Raw genomic sequence first — 13,884 nt, 5'->3', positions numbered from 1 at the left:
CATCACGAAGTTCTACTAACTTGGTGATGGTGACTAGAGAATTCTGTCAATCACTATCTTATCTGGAAGATTAACTCCCACTTGATTCAAGCGATTGTAGTACTCAGACAATCTGGGCACATGCTCACTAGTTGAGCGATTCTCCTCCATCTTTTAGCTATAGAACTTGTTGGAGACTTCATATCTCTCAACTCGGGTATTTGCTTGAAATATTAACTTCAACTCCTGGAACATCTCATATGCTCCATGACGTTCAAAACGTCTTTGAAGTCCCGATTCTAAGCCATTAAGCATGGTGCACTAAACTATCAAGTAGTCATCATATTGAGCTAGCCAAACGTTCATAACGTCCGCATCTGCTCCTGCAATAGGCCCGTCACCTAGCGGTGCATCAAGGACATAATTCTTCTGTGCAGCAATGAGGATAAACCTCAGATCACGGATCCAATCCGCATCATTGTTACTAACATCTTTCAACACAATTTTCTCTAGGAACATATCAACATAAACACAGGGAAGCAACAACGTGAGCTATTGATCTACAACATAATTTGCAAAATACTACCAGGACTAAGTTCATGATAAATTTAAGTTCAATTAATCATATTACTTAAGAACTCCCACTTAGATAGACATCCCTCTAATCCTCTAAGTGATTACGTGATCCAAATCAACTAAACCATGCCCGATCATCACGTGAGATGGAGTAGTTTCATTGATGAACATCACTATGTTGATCATATCTACTATATGATTCATGCTCGACCTTTCGGTCTCCGTGTTCCGAGGCCATATCTGTATATGCTTGGCTCGTCAAGTATAACCTGAGTATTCCGTGTGTGCAACTTTTTTGCACCCGTTGTATTTGAACGTAGAGCCTATCACACCCGATCATCACGTGTTGTCTCAGCATGAAGAACTTTCGCAACAGTGCATACTCAGGGAGAACACTTCTTGATAATTAGTGAGAGATCATCTTATAATGCTACCGTCAATCAAAGCAAGATAAGATGCATAAAAGATAAACATCACATGCAATCAATATAAGTGATATGATATGGACATCATCATCTTGTGCTTGTGATCTCCATCTTCGAAGCACCATCGTGATCACCATCGTCACCGGCGCGACACCTTGATCTCCATCGTAGCATCGTTGTCGTCTCGCCAATCTTATGCTTCCATGACTATCGCTACCGCTTAGTGATAAAGTAAAGGATTACAGCGCGATTGCATTGCATACAATAAAGCGACAACCATATGGCTCCTGCCAGTTGCCGATAACTCGGTTACAAAATATGATCATCTCATACAATAAAATTTAGCATCATGTCTTGACCATATCACATCACAACATGCCCTGCAAAAACAAATTAGACGTCCTCTACTTTGTTGTTGTAAGTTTTACGTGGCTGCTACGGGCTTAAACAAGAACCAATCTTACCTACGCATCAAAACCACAACGATAGTTTGTCAAGTTGGTGCTGTTTTAACCTTCGCAAGGACCGGGCGTAGCCACACTTGGTTCAACTAAAGTTGGAGAAACTGTCACCCGCAAGCCACCTATGTGCAAAGCACGTCGGGAGAACCGGTCTCGCGTAAGCGTACGCGTAATGTCGGTCCGGGCCGCTTCGTCCAACAATACCGCTGAACCAAAGTATGACATGCTGGTAAGCAGTATGACTTATATCGCCCACAACTCACTTGTGTTCTACTCATGCATATAACATCAACATATAAAACCTAGGCTCTGATACCACTGTTGGGTTTCGTAGTAATTTCAAAAAAATTCCTACGCACACGCAAGATCATGGTGATGCATAGCAAAGAGAGGGGGAGAGTGTGATCTATGTATCCTTGTAGATCGACAATGGAAGCGTTAACTTGGTTGATGTAGTCGTACGTCTCCACGGCCCGACCGATCAAGTACCAAAGCTACGGCACCTCCGAGTTCTAACACACGTTCAGCTCGATGACGATCCCCGGACTCCGATCCAGCAAAGTGTCGGGGAAGAGTTCCGTCAGCACGACGGCGTGGTAACGATCTTGATGTACTACCATCGCAGGGCTTCGCCTAAGCACCGCTACAATATTATCGAGGACTGTGGTGGAAGGGGGCACCGCACACGGCTAAGAATATGATCACGTGGAACAACTTGTGTGTCTAGGGGTGCCCCCTGCCCCCGTATATAAAGGAGCAAGGGGAGGAGGCTGGCCGGCCCTATAGGCGCGCCAAGGAGGAGTTCTCCTCCTAGTAGGAGTAGGACTCCTACTAGGAGGGGGAAAGAAGTGGGGAGGAAGAATGAAAGGGGGCGCCGCCCCCCTCTCCTAGTCTAATTCGGACCAAGGGGGGAGGAGGCGCGCGGCCCACCTATGGCTGCCCCTCTCTCTCCACTAAGGCCCATATGGCCCATTACTTCTCCCGGGGGGTTCCGGTAACCCTCGGGCTCTCCGGTTTTCTCCGAAATCATCCGAAACACTTCCAGTGTCCGAATATAGCCGTCCAATATATCAATCTTTATGTCTCGACCATTTCGAGACTCCTCGTCATGTCCGTGATCACATCCGGGACTCCGAACTAACTGCGGTACATCAAAACTCATAAACTCATAATATAACTGTCATCGATACCTTAAGCGTGCGGACCCTACGGGTTCGAGAACAATGTAGACATGACCGAGACACGTATCCGGTCAATAACCAATAGCGGAACCTGGATCCTCATATTGGCTCCTACATATTCTACGAAGATCTTTATCAGTCAGACCGCATAGCAACATACGTTGTTCCCTTTGTCATCGGTATGTTACTTGCCCGAGATTCGATCGTCGGTATCCCATACCTAGTTCAATCTCGTTACCGGCAAGTCTCTTTACTCGTTCCGTAATACATCATCTCACAACTAACTCATTAGTTGTAATGCTTGCAAGGCTTATGTGATGTGTATTACCGAGAGGGCCCAGAGATACCTCTCCGACAATCGGAGTGACAAATCCTAATCTCGAAATACGCCAACCCAACATGTACCTTTGGACACACCTGTAGAGCTCCTTTATAATCACCCAGTTATGTTGTGACGTTTGGTAGCACACAAAGTGTTCCTTCGGCAAACGGGAGTTGCATAATCTCATAGTCATAGGAACATGTATAAGTCATGAAGAAAGCAATAGCAACATACTAAACGATCGGGTGCTAAGCTAATGGAATGGGTCATGTCAATCACATCATTCTCCTAATGATGTGATCCCGTTAATCAAATAACAACTCTTTTGTTTATGGTTAGGAAACATAACCATCTTCGATTAACGAGCTAGTCAAGTAGAGGCATACTAGTGACACTCTGTTTGTCTATGTATTCACACATGTATTACGTTTCCAGTTAATACAATTCTAGCATGAATAATAAACATTTATCATGATATAAGGAAATAAATAATAACTTTATTATTGCCTCTAGGGCATATTTCCTTCAACCTGACCAGTAAGGGATCCTACTCTTCAGCCTCGACCTACGTGGCACAATTCCACGGCTCCCATCCGAGATTCGACACAGGACCACCCACGCTGAGTGTTAATGCAAATTCTTTGCATGCCTCGTTCTCATGGCATAATCCTAATGGTGGACATGCTCGCTCCACTAGCTGGCCGCATGACCCGAAATGCCAACTATGCCTCCAGGAGACGGAAAGGGTAACCCACCTGTGTAAAGACTGCCCATTCTCCGTAGCGGTTTAGAACCAAGTGATCTCTTGGACCAATGACGGCATACCAACGTCAAACTTCCTGCCAGAACCTGGTGCTATGTCTGGATGGTGGGAGATCATGCTAATTGGCTAGTCTAGAGAAGTGCGGAGACAACGTAGCGAGATGCTCATCTACACTTTCATGGGCCCTTTGGAAAGAGAGGAACAGACGTGTGTTCACAAGATGTCGCATGACTCACCACGAGGTGGCTATTCTAGCCTTCAAGGACATTAAGCAATGTGAGTTAGCGTTCGCCGGGGCCTTGCACCCTTCGGGCATTGGCTGAGTCAGTCTCTGTTTTTTTTCCATTGGGTTTCGCTGCGCAATCCCGCCAAAAATGTGTGCCTCCTTGTACATCATGGTTCACCTTTCTTCCTTCCTATGATTAAAAAGGCAGTGCTCCCGTCGGTTCCTAAAAAAAATGAGAATAAAATCAGAAGATCAAAACACTATTCATTGACGCCCACTCCGCCAAACGACTTTTTCTAAGACCACCTAGAATAAACATAGAAAAAATGAGGCACACGACCTGGCCTTGGCCGAAACTCCATACGCTGTCCATTGACACCGATCATCATCACCCGGACGAGGACATGATGGGAAGAGCCTATTCCACGTTGTGGATAACACCATGGCCTTACCACCACCGGCTAGACACCTAGACTGAGCCATAACAAAAGTTAGGGTGACCCAAACACCACCTCAAACTAGGGTTCCCCGCACCTCGTTGTGCCAGAAGGCAGCTGGAGGCAAGGAGAACCGATGGCGGCGACACCTACGCAAAAACCCTAGCTGCCTTACTTTGGGGACAAGTGGGAGACGCCAAGAGAGTAACTCGTGCAAACCTTTTGCTACGTCATATATGCTGTAAATAGAACTTGGATTCTTTTTACACGAACAACTTTTGATTCAAAGGCGCGTCGCTGTCATCACCCTCCCTAACTGGAGCCGAGAAAACCTTGTTGTAATAGAGAGTCGGGAAGTCATCGTGCTAAGGCTTCAAAGAACCAGCACACCAGAATAACAACCGCCGCTGATGAAGTGAAGCGTAGATCGAAAAAATCCAACATGTAGACACATGAAGGCAGATGGGATCCAAGCAGGTCCACCGAAGACAAACAATTACAGAATCCCGTGAGATTCTTTGGAGATACACCTTCACATACCCTCCGACGACGCCAAACGGACCGGCTCGCCTTCATGAGCATGACACAAATCCTAATTGGACTAAAAAACACCTAACATCAAAGCATGTGCTCTCTCACCTGTATGGGTCGGGGACTTTAAGGCACAGGAGACGGGGCAGATCGGCGGGAGGTAGGAAACCCTAAGCCCGTGGAAGCCCCCTTCTTTCTAGTGAAGAAGAAAACGACAATCAATAACTAAACCTGTATCTAATCCCACTGATTTAAAAGAGTTGTAAAGCTACACAAACAAGCTCCATTGAAACTTTCAAACTGGAAAGGCCCGTCGCCGTGGCGGTCTCTCTCGGAGAAAAGGAGAAAGAAAAGCCATCGGCAGGCCAGTATCACGTGCCCTCGCCATTTTTAACTAGACCGTGCCAAAAGGCGGTTGGAAAACTCCACGAGGCCACGACCCCCATCATCCCTCCCCCACCTCCGGCCCGCCTTTTCCCCATAAACCCCCTCGCTCTCCCGCATTTCACAAACTCATCATTATCTCGTTTCCCTTGATCTCCTCTCTTCAACTCCCTGCCGACTCCCAAGTCCCAACTCCCCCAGCCCCCCCAGGTCTCACGCCGCCGGTCGCCGCCCTCCCGCCTCCGCCGCCCGCGAGATCCCCAGAGCGACGGCCTTCCAGCCTCCCCCGCCCGGCCGCCTCCCTGCCGGAGGACCGGAGCCAGATTGCTGGTCCCGCCCCGTCCCGTCCCCCCACTGGCCAGCGCCGTTCTCTGCTCCACTCAATCGGCGACCCCTCCCGCGGACGCGGAAGGCCGAGGCATGATGTGCGGATCGGAGCATGGACGTGATCGCCTCGCCCAGTAGAAGCTGCAGCAGCCGTCGCGGGAGCAGGGTGTGCGCCGTCTACTGCCATGACGATCTACCTAGCTCGGGAGGCTTCCAAGGTCTCCTCTCCGCTGGATTCGGCGATGCCTTCTGCCGCCTCCACCGCGTGTGCCTTTTTCGGTAGCTGCGAGGATTCACAATCCCTTTTTTTGGGGGGGGCTGTGCAGGTATGGAGGAAGGTGTGCGCGGAGACGACGACCGAGCTGCCGATGCTTCGCGAGAAGTGGCCGCTACTCCTCGCTGGGATTGTGTTCCAGGTGAGCGCCCCGATCCAGTATCCCAGTGTCCGTCGTGCGTGTGAACTTATTAATTTCGTTTTGTCTAGTGGTGCGCGTTTCAGTATTTAATAATGGCTTGTTAATATGGGTACTTGTCATAACAAATTTGCCCCTTTTGGTAACTTTCCTGCATTATCTAATTATTAATCCTGTTTTTTCCCTGGAATTGGGACGCCCTTAGGTTTGCAGGTTGTTAAGCATTTGTAGCAGTGTTTCCTGTTGTAGATTAGACTACATTCTAGCAGTTTTACTACTGATCGGCATAGCAATAGAGGGGAAATTTCTCTATGGAAACTGCTCTGCACCAACACATACGCCCTTTGAAGGACATATGCATTGGAAATATTTACCTTTTTACCGTTTAGTTTGAACCGCTGATATGATTGTTATGATCTGATACACCCCTGATAATTTGTCGCTTGTGTGTATGGCGGGAATAATTGGTCGTCGAATAGTATAATGAGCGCGGGTAAGCATCTCGTTCAAATGTTTGTCGCTGCTGGAGCAGCATTGTCGTGTGATTTATGTCGTGTTGTAGAGATGAATTGTCGTGTTCTGCATCGGTCTATAACTTATATGCATGGATAATATTCGGTTTGTCGACTTGTTGTCCTCTCTAGGTCATTTTCAAAATTAATTTAGATTTATATTCCTGTAAAAAACGCCTGGCATTGTGCATAGAAAATTAATCCTGCTCTGTTGTTGTGAATGTTTCATCGGGCTTTACCTTCTTCTCTGTGATTGCATTCGTCGAACCCTCCTTTAGTGTCAACAAGTTCTGCTGGTGTGTTCACAAGCTGCATATGTCTGCCAGAACCAGAATCATATCAAGTAACCTGCTTTGAGCATGCTCGGACTAACACAATTCCCATTCGTTAATATTGTTTCTTCCCTTACAGTCCATTTACTATCCTTTCCTTTATTAGTGTGATGGACATTTCCTGATTGTCCACTTCAAAGTTTTCTTCATTTAGTTATCTAGGATCACTTATTGTGTTATGCTTGACAGTTGATTAATATATCACTTGGAAATTCATACAATAATGTTCTTTATAATCAGTATATTCATGGGCTGGCTGCTCGAGGAGTGCATTACTTGCATCGGCCTGGACCACTGCTCCAGGACCTGGGATTTATGGCCCTTCCAGTACGTGGATTTCTTTTATCTTTTGAGAGTATGTCAATATGTCTATTAAGTTGGTATAATTTCATTACAGTGTTTTTTTGCTGCTTTGTTTTAGGAGCTTGGACAAGACAAAAATTATCTTAGTGAATGCACATTTGTTTTCATCTTCTTCTCCTTTTTTCTGGTAGGTAATTCTTATACTCTACTACTTGGTTTGACTACTTCTGCCTACCTTATATCCCTGTATTCCCATGTGTTCGTTCGTTTCTTTCCATATGTTTAGTTAATAGTTCATTACACATAACCTGAAAAACTCCAGATTAGTCATTATTTCTTGAGTTTGACATCTATGATTCCAACAGAAGGTAGGCATTACGTGTTGTTTGATATCATTGTTTTCCAAAAAGGACTAGGTGGTTAATATCCTACTTAATTGTCTCATTTGTTGTTCTTCCTTATTTTAGGCTTTTATTATGAATTTCCCCTGTTTTTCTATGATGGTGTTAACCAAGGCGGGTATTACAAAGATCATGACATTATCTTTTATATGCAGTGGACCTTTCATCCTTTTATTTATCATAGCAAACGCTTCTACACCATCCTAATCTGGCGCAGGGTGCTTGCTTTTTTAGTTGTGAGTGCATCCTCCCTAACCATGTATGTATACAATATTTTGCATGCCCAGATAAGTTACTAAATATTGCTTCTCCAGGCTTCACAGGTTTTAAGGATCATTACATTTTATTCAACCCAGCTCCCAGGTCCAAACTATCACTGTCGCGAGGTAGCCCTTGTTTCACCTTAGCCAATTTTCGCATCAGCTCTTTCTCAGCATTGCGGCCTGGAAGAACCTGTCGTTTAGTCATACATGGAGTCATCTATAGCTTTGTATTTTTAGGGCTCAAGTATGGCCACTCTTCCACCACCCAATAATGTGCTTGAAGTGCTCCTAATTAATTGTAAGTTCCTTTTCATCATTGGCTTGACATTTTGTGCAAGGTTCCTCTAACTTACCATCCAGAGCTTTGTATTGTTCATTGCAGTTCCTCGAGGAGTAAATCTTGGGTGTGGTGATCTTATATTTTCATCCCATATGATTTTCACTCTTGTTTTCGTTCGAACATATCACAAATATGGCTCAAAAAGGTTATTGTCGTGTCCATGCTTGGCTTGATATTTACGAATCTCTGTCTGGTAAATCCCATGCCCTAATTGGAATTGAACTGGTGGACCTTGTATTGCAGGTTTATTAAACTCCTTGCCTGGATGATGGCTATAATTCAAAGTCTCCTTATTATTGCCGCTCGCAAGCACTACACCGTGGATGTTGTTGTTGCCTGGTATGGTTGGTAGCTTACACTTCGCCTATCAGCCATCTGGCTGATACACTACCTCTCTTCTTACAGTTCCTTTGCTCACAGGTATGCCGTTAATCTAGTCGTCTTCTTCGTGGACACCAAGCTCCCAGGTACTGTTCTTATGCCGTCACGAATACGATTTGTTGTGATTTTCTATCTGTGGGCACCTTGTAACAACAGGCTTTGTGGACGTCTTGTGCAGAAATGCCGGACCGTACAAACGGGTCGCCCTTGATTCCGCTGAGCAACAAAGATAAAGATGGAAGGCCAAAGGATGAGAAAGACGTGAGGCTGAAGGACGAGTTCCATAAGCTGTTGAACGGGAACCATGGGGATGCGACTGATCGGGTACGGCATTAGCTCCCAGCACTGAACATTCTAGGGTTTTCGGCCCGATTGATCATCCATCTTAAATTCGAACTGCCTTTTTTTTTGAAAGTTAACTCCCTTAAATTTTAAAGCTTGCACCGTCGTTGAGCTGAGCTTGTACCCATGGAGGCACGCCGGGCTGCCTGTACTCATTTTGCTGCCACCTTTTGGCTGACGCGCGTCTGTCTCTGACTGTTTCAGCGGCAGCGGGTGCAGATGAACGGGAGGCACGCCGAGGAGGACATGAGCATGCTCTCCGACGCCACGCCCAACGGCACATGAGATGAGCGGGCGTTTTGTCTCGGCGCGCCCAAGGAGAATCCTGTGGGCGACCCTTTCTGTATGCATGCATGCATGCTCGAACCGAAGCAGCCCCACCCGTCGTTCAGCTGAGCCACCCTCCATTGCATTGGCTTGGCCTTCCCTTAAACAACACCACCAAAAAGATTGACGATGAATGTGGGTGTACATGTATATATCGACCGACCAGCTTAATTCTATGATCACCTATCGATGCATTCATGCCGATTCGCCGCCGGCCCGACGGGCTCGCTCCATGCGTGTCGCGTGGCGCGGTTGGATGAGTTCCATTCATTCTGTTTGCGCGGGGCCCGTGCACGGCGACGGAGGCGTGGTGCTCCACCCCAGTAGCGTGTGGCCGCGAAAGAAGGAACGTGCGGCGCCATCGAGTCCCCCGCGCAGACGCAGCAGCCCGGCCGCCCATGCCGCCGTTGGGTTTGCGTGTCATTCGTTCCCTTCCCGTGCCTTGGGCCCGCCGCGACCACGCTGCTGTTTCCTCAAATGTTGGTAGGGCTTTCACCTTTCCCCGCCCTCGCCTCACCCGGCGCGGCCGCAGGAGCAGGCTGCAATCGCGCACAGCGCTTCCATTTTTTTCGCCGATCCGTTTGCATTTATGCCCGGCCCAGCTCGCGGCACAGTGCTGCCACAGCACCTTCAAGTAGGCCCTGCTACACGTATGAGTGCAATTTATCATTGCGCGGTCCTCTGAGTCCTGCAGCGTCGTCTCACCAGATCCTATGCCTGCACACACCGACCCAATTCAGTGCAGTGCAAAGAGGTCACGGCCTCTGCCTGCTCTTACACACCGACCGAATTGTGGCAGCGTGGGTCACCCATATCGGTCCAACACTTGCAACTAACATACTACACTTACATTATACAGCAACTAAACATATAGTAGTAGTAAAACTGAAATTCAAAACAACAGTGTTCTTCACAAAAACACCTAAAAACTAACACAAGTTTCTACCATCATTTCCACGCGCGCATGTGAGCTCAAGCATTTCACAACATTTTATCTTCCACGCGCGCAAGTTTCTACCATTATTTCCCACAACATTGTTCGGAACTGAGCTGGCGCTACATTTATCTTCCCTAAGGACACCTCACCTCACCTCATCCTGTTTATCAGGACTATAAACACTGGAACAAAGGGTAGGCATACAGAAATCTGCACTGACTGCACACAGATCACACCAACTCACAAGGCAAAACGCCAAAGCTAGGAAATGACAACACTAACATACCAGCAGTGCTATACACACGACACGAGCCAGACGATTCATGCACGATACTCAAATCCAGCCGGACATGCACAGGATTCAGAAGGCACTGGCCGCTGGATTAGCACGTCGTGCAAAGATCGTGCAGCAGTATCGTGTGGGTAGTAGTTTCGCTAACATACTCCCGTTCTTCTTCAAACCAAGACAACAATAATCGCGGAACAAGTGAACAACAACGCATCTTCTAATTCTTCGCCGCTTATCTTCAACTCCACTCAAATCTTGGGGCAGGAGGGAGATCCTGATCAGGGTTCCTTTCGTACTACGGAACACCGATCAAGGCAAATTTAAGGCCGCCGCGCCGACCATATATTTGTGTACCTCTTCACAGCTTAACTTCACCTTTTAGCCTGTTTCTCCAGATTTGTTGAACCTAACCCACATGTTTGCTGCCGTAACGGCCTTGGAGCTTTTTATTGAGGGACCGTCCGCTGCGAAACTCACCCTGGGACGTTGAAGTGGAAGAGCCATGAGATGACGAAGGCGAAGACCATGCATGCCAGAAGGAAGTTGAGGAACCGGTGCCCTTGCCAAAACCTCCTGCTTTCGTTTGGAAATGCATGCCCGGCTGCTGTGGTGTTCGATTCGTTTGATTGCTCGACGAACTCCGGATCGCCTAACACAACCACATTGCATGCGGTTGAGCTGCAGATCTCACAGGTCCTGGGCAAAGAGAAGGGAGATAAATATTTTAGGTTCATCATCCAGATTCAAATTGCACATAGGTATCTTTGCACTTGAAAACGAAATAATCCTATAGGGTCATCATTAAATGTTCTTTGTTACAGCAAAAGGTACTAGGTAGATGATGCTTGAACCGTGCAATAGCATGCTAGCAACCGTAAGAAACCTTAGGCAGATAGACACATCAGCGAGTCTGGTCCTCTTATTCTCTTAACACAGGAACAACATAAAAGTTGCTAAATACTCCCTCCGTATCAAAATATAAAATGTTATTTGATACTCCCTTTGCATCAAAAAATGTCTTATATTTTGATACCGAGGAGTAGTTCACTATATGATCTGAAGTTCTCAAGATTGGAATAAAAATCAACCCACTAAGTTTTGATGTAGTTGCAATCACACGACTATATAATTTCAATCATAAAACAATGAAATCTAAAATTGCCAACTTCTATTGAAAAAGTCAGCACTAGAAACTGAACTGAAATGATGAAAATGTTACGTGGCTAGCTTCACACGGTAAGCATTGAGTGCAATGATTCCTTGAATGACAGCAACATTGTACGAGTATGGGGGAAATGTGCTGCTATGCTGTACACTACGTACCAATATGCCCCTCAGTGGGTTACTCAAACTCCTGTTAATGCCAATGTAATTAAGAAGCCACTAGTAATGTTCCTGTTGCCAGCTGCAATATTTGGTTGTGGTCTAACTAATTTTAGTGGAACATCTTGTCCTTTTTAAGGTAATCTACAGTGAGAATTCCTACAGCATAAACTGCATCGTTTGGGAAATACCCCAATTAGCCTATTAGCAGTTTGCATAAATAATTTTACATCGCATGATGAAGCTGTCACACCGAAGTAAAATTTTGGAAAATAAGCAAACAGTTCATTTTTTTCTTTATACGGACCGATTATATGACGAACGATCACCAGACATTTGATAAATTTCATTTTCCTTAATAGTTTGTAATGCTGAGTGCCTTCTACACTTTGATGTAACTGATTCAGTAATACTCTGAGCTAAGAAAAGCTATTATGTTTTTTCTAGAACCATAGCTCCCCCCCCCACCCCCCACCCCCCCTCTCATACTCCAACTGTTATCACCAAGGTTCGGCGCAAAACATCATGATTCTCACCCACCTACAGTTCCATCAGAACAAACACTTTTGTAGTGGGAAATGTCACCTGACCTACACCACCAAACAGAAACACATGTCTCACAGATTCGCATCAGACCAAGTCAATCCATTAAGAAACAAACTTGGTCAACACTCAACACTCAAGAACAACAATTCAGGAGAGGGAACAGACGAGTTTATGTGAGAACGACAGACTGAAGAACAGATCCTACTTTCACCCCCCTCCAATGATCTCAACATTTCCTAGTTCCTACAGCCCTATACATACCCCTACTAATCGATCCAGCACTTTGCCTTTTCCTCATCGTCTGCCTCCCTTTACCTTTACCAATGTATAAAGAAACAAAGAACTAAAGAAAACACCACCCCATAAGATTCCTGAACCATGTGTTCATCCACCCAAATGCACCATCTTTCAGAAAAGCCAAGCAAAATTCAGTTCTTTACTGTTGCACCGAATGCATAAATCCCTGAAACGAAAACCCTGCCTGCAACTGTTCGAGCGTCATGCCTAACCAATTAACTAATTGAACTGAATTGGCAGTTTATTCAAGTTAATTACTGAGCTAGCAGACTGAAAGAGTAACCATGGGGAATGAATTACTGAGCTAGCAGACTGACAGAGCAGGAGCTTACTTGTTGCCTCTGATCTTGAACCAGGTCTCGGCGCACTGCTTGTGGGAGTAGGAGAGGTCGCCCTTGCAGGAGCAGCCGAGCGTGATGCCGGCGCCGGACTCGGCCGCCGCGCTCTCCAGGCCGAGGTGGCAAATGCGGCAGTTCTTCTCGGCCTTCTCGGGGTCGGGGCTGCTGCTCTTGGCGCTCTCGCCGCCGAGCCCGGCCTCCAGGTCGACGTCGTCCAGCGAGCACTCGGACACGCACGACGACTTCCTGAAGTGCCCGCCGCCGGCCTCGACGTCCGCGTCGCTGTCGGCGCCGCCGCAGGAGCTGGTGCGGGTGGAGGCGCACCGCGAGATGCAGTCCTCGAAGGCGGCGGACTCGTGGCGCGAGTGCGAGGGCCACGACCGGTCCTCCGCGTCCGTGAAGTACTGGCTGCCCTCCTCGTCGTCGTCCGCGTACTCGTCCGCGCGCCGCCGCTCGCCGAGCTCGATGTCCTCGACCTCCGCGGCGCTGGCCGACTGTGCGCCGCCGCCGACCATTGTCCCTCCTCCTCCTCAACCTACCCAAACCAAAATCCCAAGAAACGGGGCGAGCCATTTCAGCCACCCACAAGATCAAATCTCACCAACCTCATCAAGAAACAGAGGAAGAAAATACCAGCCAAAATGCCGCCGCCCCGAATCCCGCGGCCGGCGACGCGACGTCAATGAAATCAATCCGCGTCGAAGATCAAGAAGGGCGCATGCAATGTGATCGCGAGAAACGGTCCGGCGAGGGCTGGGCCGGCCCCGGCTAATGCGGCGACGCAGGGCTGAAGCGGCGGGGTTCTCGTGAGGTTTCTTGATCCATAACCGCAGGAGGGACACGCAACGAGACAAGGGCGGCCGGGGGAATAAAGAGTGGGCGGATTGTACTGGCAGTGGCCACGCCGCACAGTGAGGTGAGGTGAGGG

At 47.4% G+C, this 13,884-nt stretch overlaps 2 protein-coding genes across 2 annotated transcripts; one reads left to right on the top strand and one right to left on the bottom strand.

The window, feature by feature from the left end:
• The first annotated feature begins 5,797 nt into the window (after window positions 1-5,797).
• On the top strand, window positions 5,798-9,424 carry LOC119281798 (phosphatidylinositol:ceramide inositolphosphotransferase-like). The gene is made up of 12 exons (XM_037562229.1): window positions 5,798-5,830; window positions 5,939-6,028; window positions 7,110-7,196; window positions 7,291-7,359; window positions 7,729-7,809; window positions 7,888-7,959; window positions 8,074-8,134; window positions 8,219-8,321; window positions 8,420-8,515; window positions 8,597-8,643; window positions 8,736-8,881; window positions 9,104-9,424. Exons 1-12 carry the CDS (start codon window positions 5,798-5,800, stop codon window positions 9,182-9,184), a joined length of 966 nt encoding a protein of 321 aa, XP_037418126.1. The 3' UTR covers window positions 9,185-9,424.
• An 801-nt stretch (window positions 9,425-10,225) lies between these two features.
• LOC119281785 lies at window positions 10,226-13,878 on the bottom strand. The gene is made up of 3 exons (XM_037562222.1): window positions 13,590-13,878; window positions 12,951-13,491; window positions 10,226-11,148 (listed from the first exon to the last, which is right to left on the bottom strand). The coding sequence occupies exons 2-3, from the start codon at window positions 13,469-13,471 to the stop codon at window positions 10,926-10,928; spliced, it is 744 nt and encodes a 247-aa protein (XP_037418119.1). The 5' UTR covers window positions 13,472-13,491; window positions 13,590-13,878; the 3' UTR covers window positions 10,226-10,925.
• Between the last annotated feature and the right edge of the window lie 6 nt (window positions 13,879-13,884).

The sequence above is a fragment of the Triticum dicoccoides genome, chromosome 1A (genome assembly GCF_002162155.2).
Source record: "Triticum dicoccoides isolate Atlit2015 ecotype Zavitan chromosome 1A, WEW_v2.0, whole genome shotgun sequence".
NCBI lineage: Eukaryota > Viridiplantae > Streptophyta > Magnoliopsida > Poales > Poaceae > Triticum > Triticum dicoccoides.
Note: the sequence above shows the minus strand (reverse complement) of the source record. Positions and strands in the feature narration are given on the sequence as shown.

What these genes read in the sequence shown, in the direction of transcription:
- LOC119281798 (XM_037562229.1), top strand. Translation starts at nt 5,798, where the DNA reads ATGACGATCTACCTAGCTCGGGAGGCTTCCAAG. An exon ending in TGGGATTTATGGCCCTTCCA is followed by an intron (nt 7,197 to 7,290) that starts GTACGTGGATTT and finishes GCTTTGTTTTAG; the next exon opens with GAGCTTGGACAAGACAAAAA. An exon ending in TCTTCTTCTCCTTTTTTCTG is followed by an intron (nt 7,360 to 7,728) that starts GTAGGTAATTCT and finishes TTTTATATGCAG; the next exon opens with TGGACCTTTCATCCTTTTAT.
- LOC119281785 (XM_037562222.1), bottom strand. Translation starts at nt 13,471, where the DNA reads ATGGTCGGCGGCGGCGCACAGTCGGCCAGCGCCGCGGAGGTCGAGGAC. An exon ending in TTCAAGATCAGAGGCAACAA is followed by an intron (nt 11,149 to 12,950) that starts GTAAGCTCCTGC and finishes CTCTTTGCCCAG; the next exon opens with GACCTGTGAGATCTGCAGCT.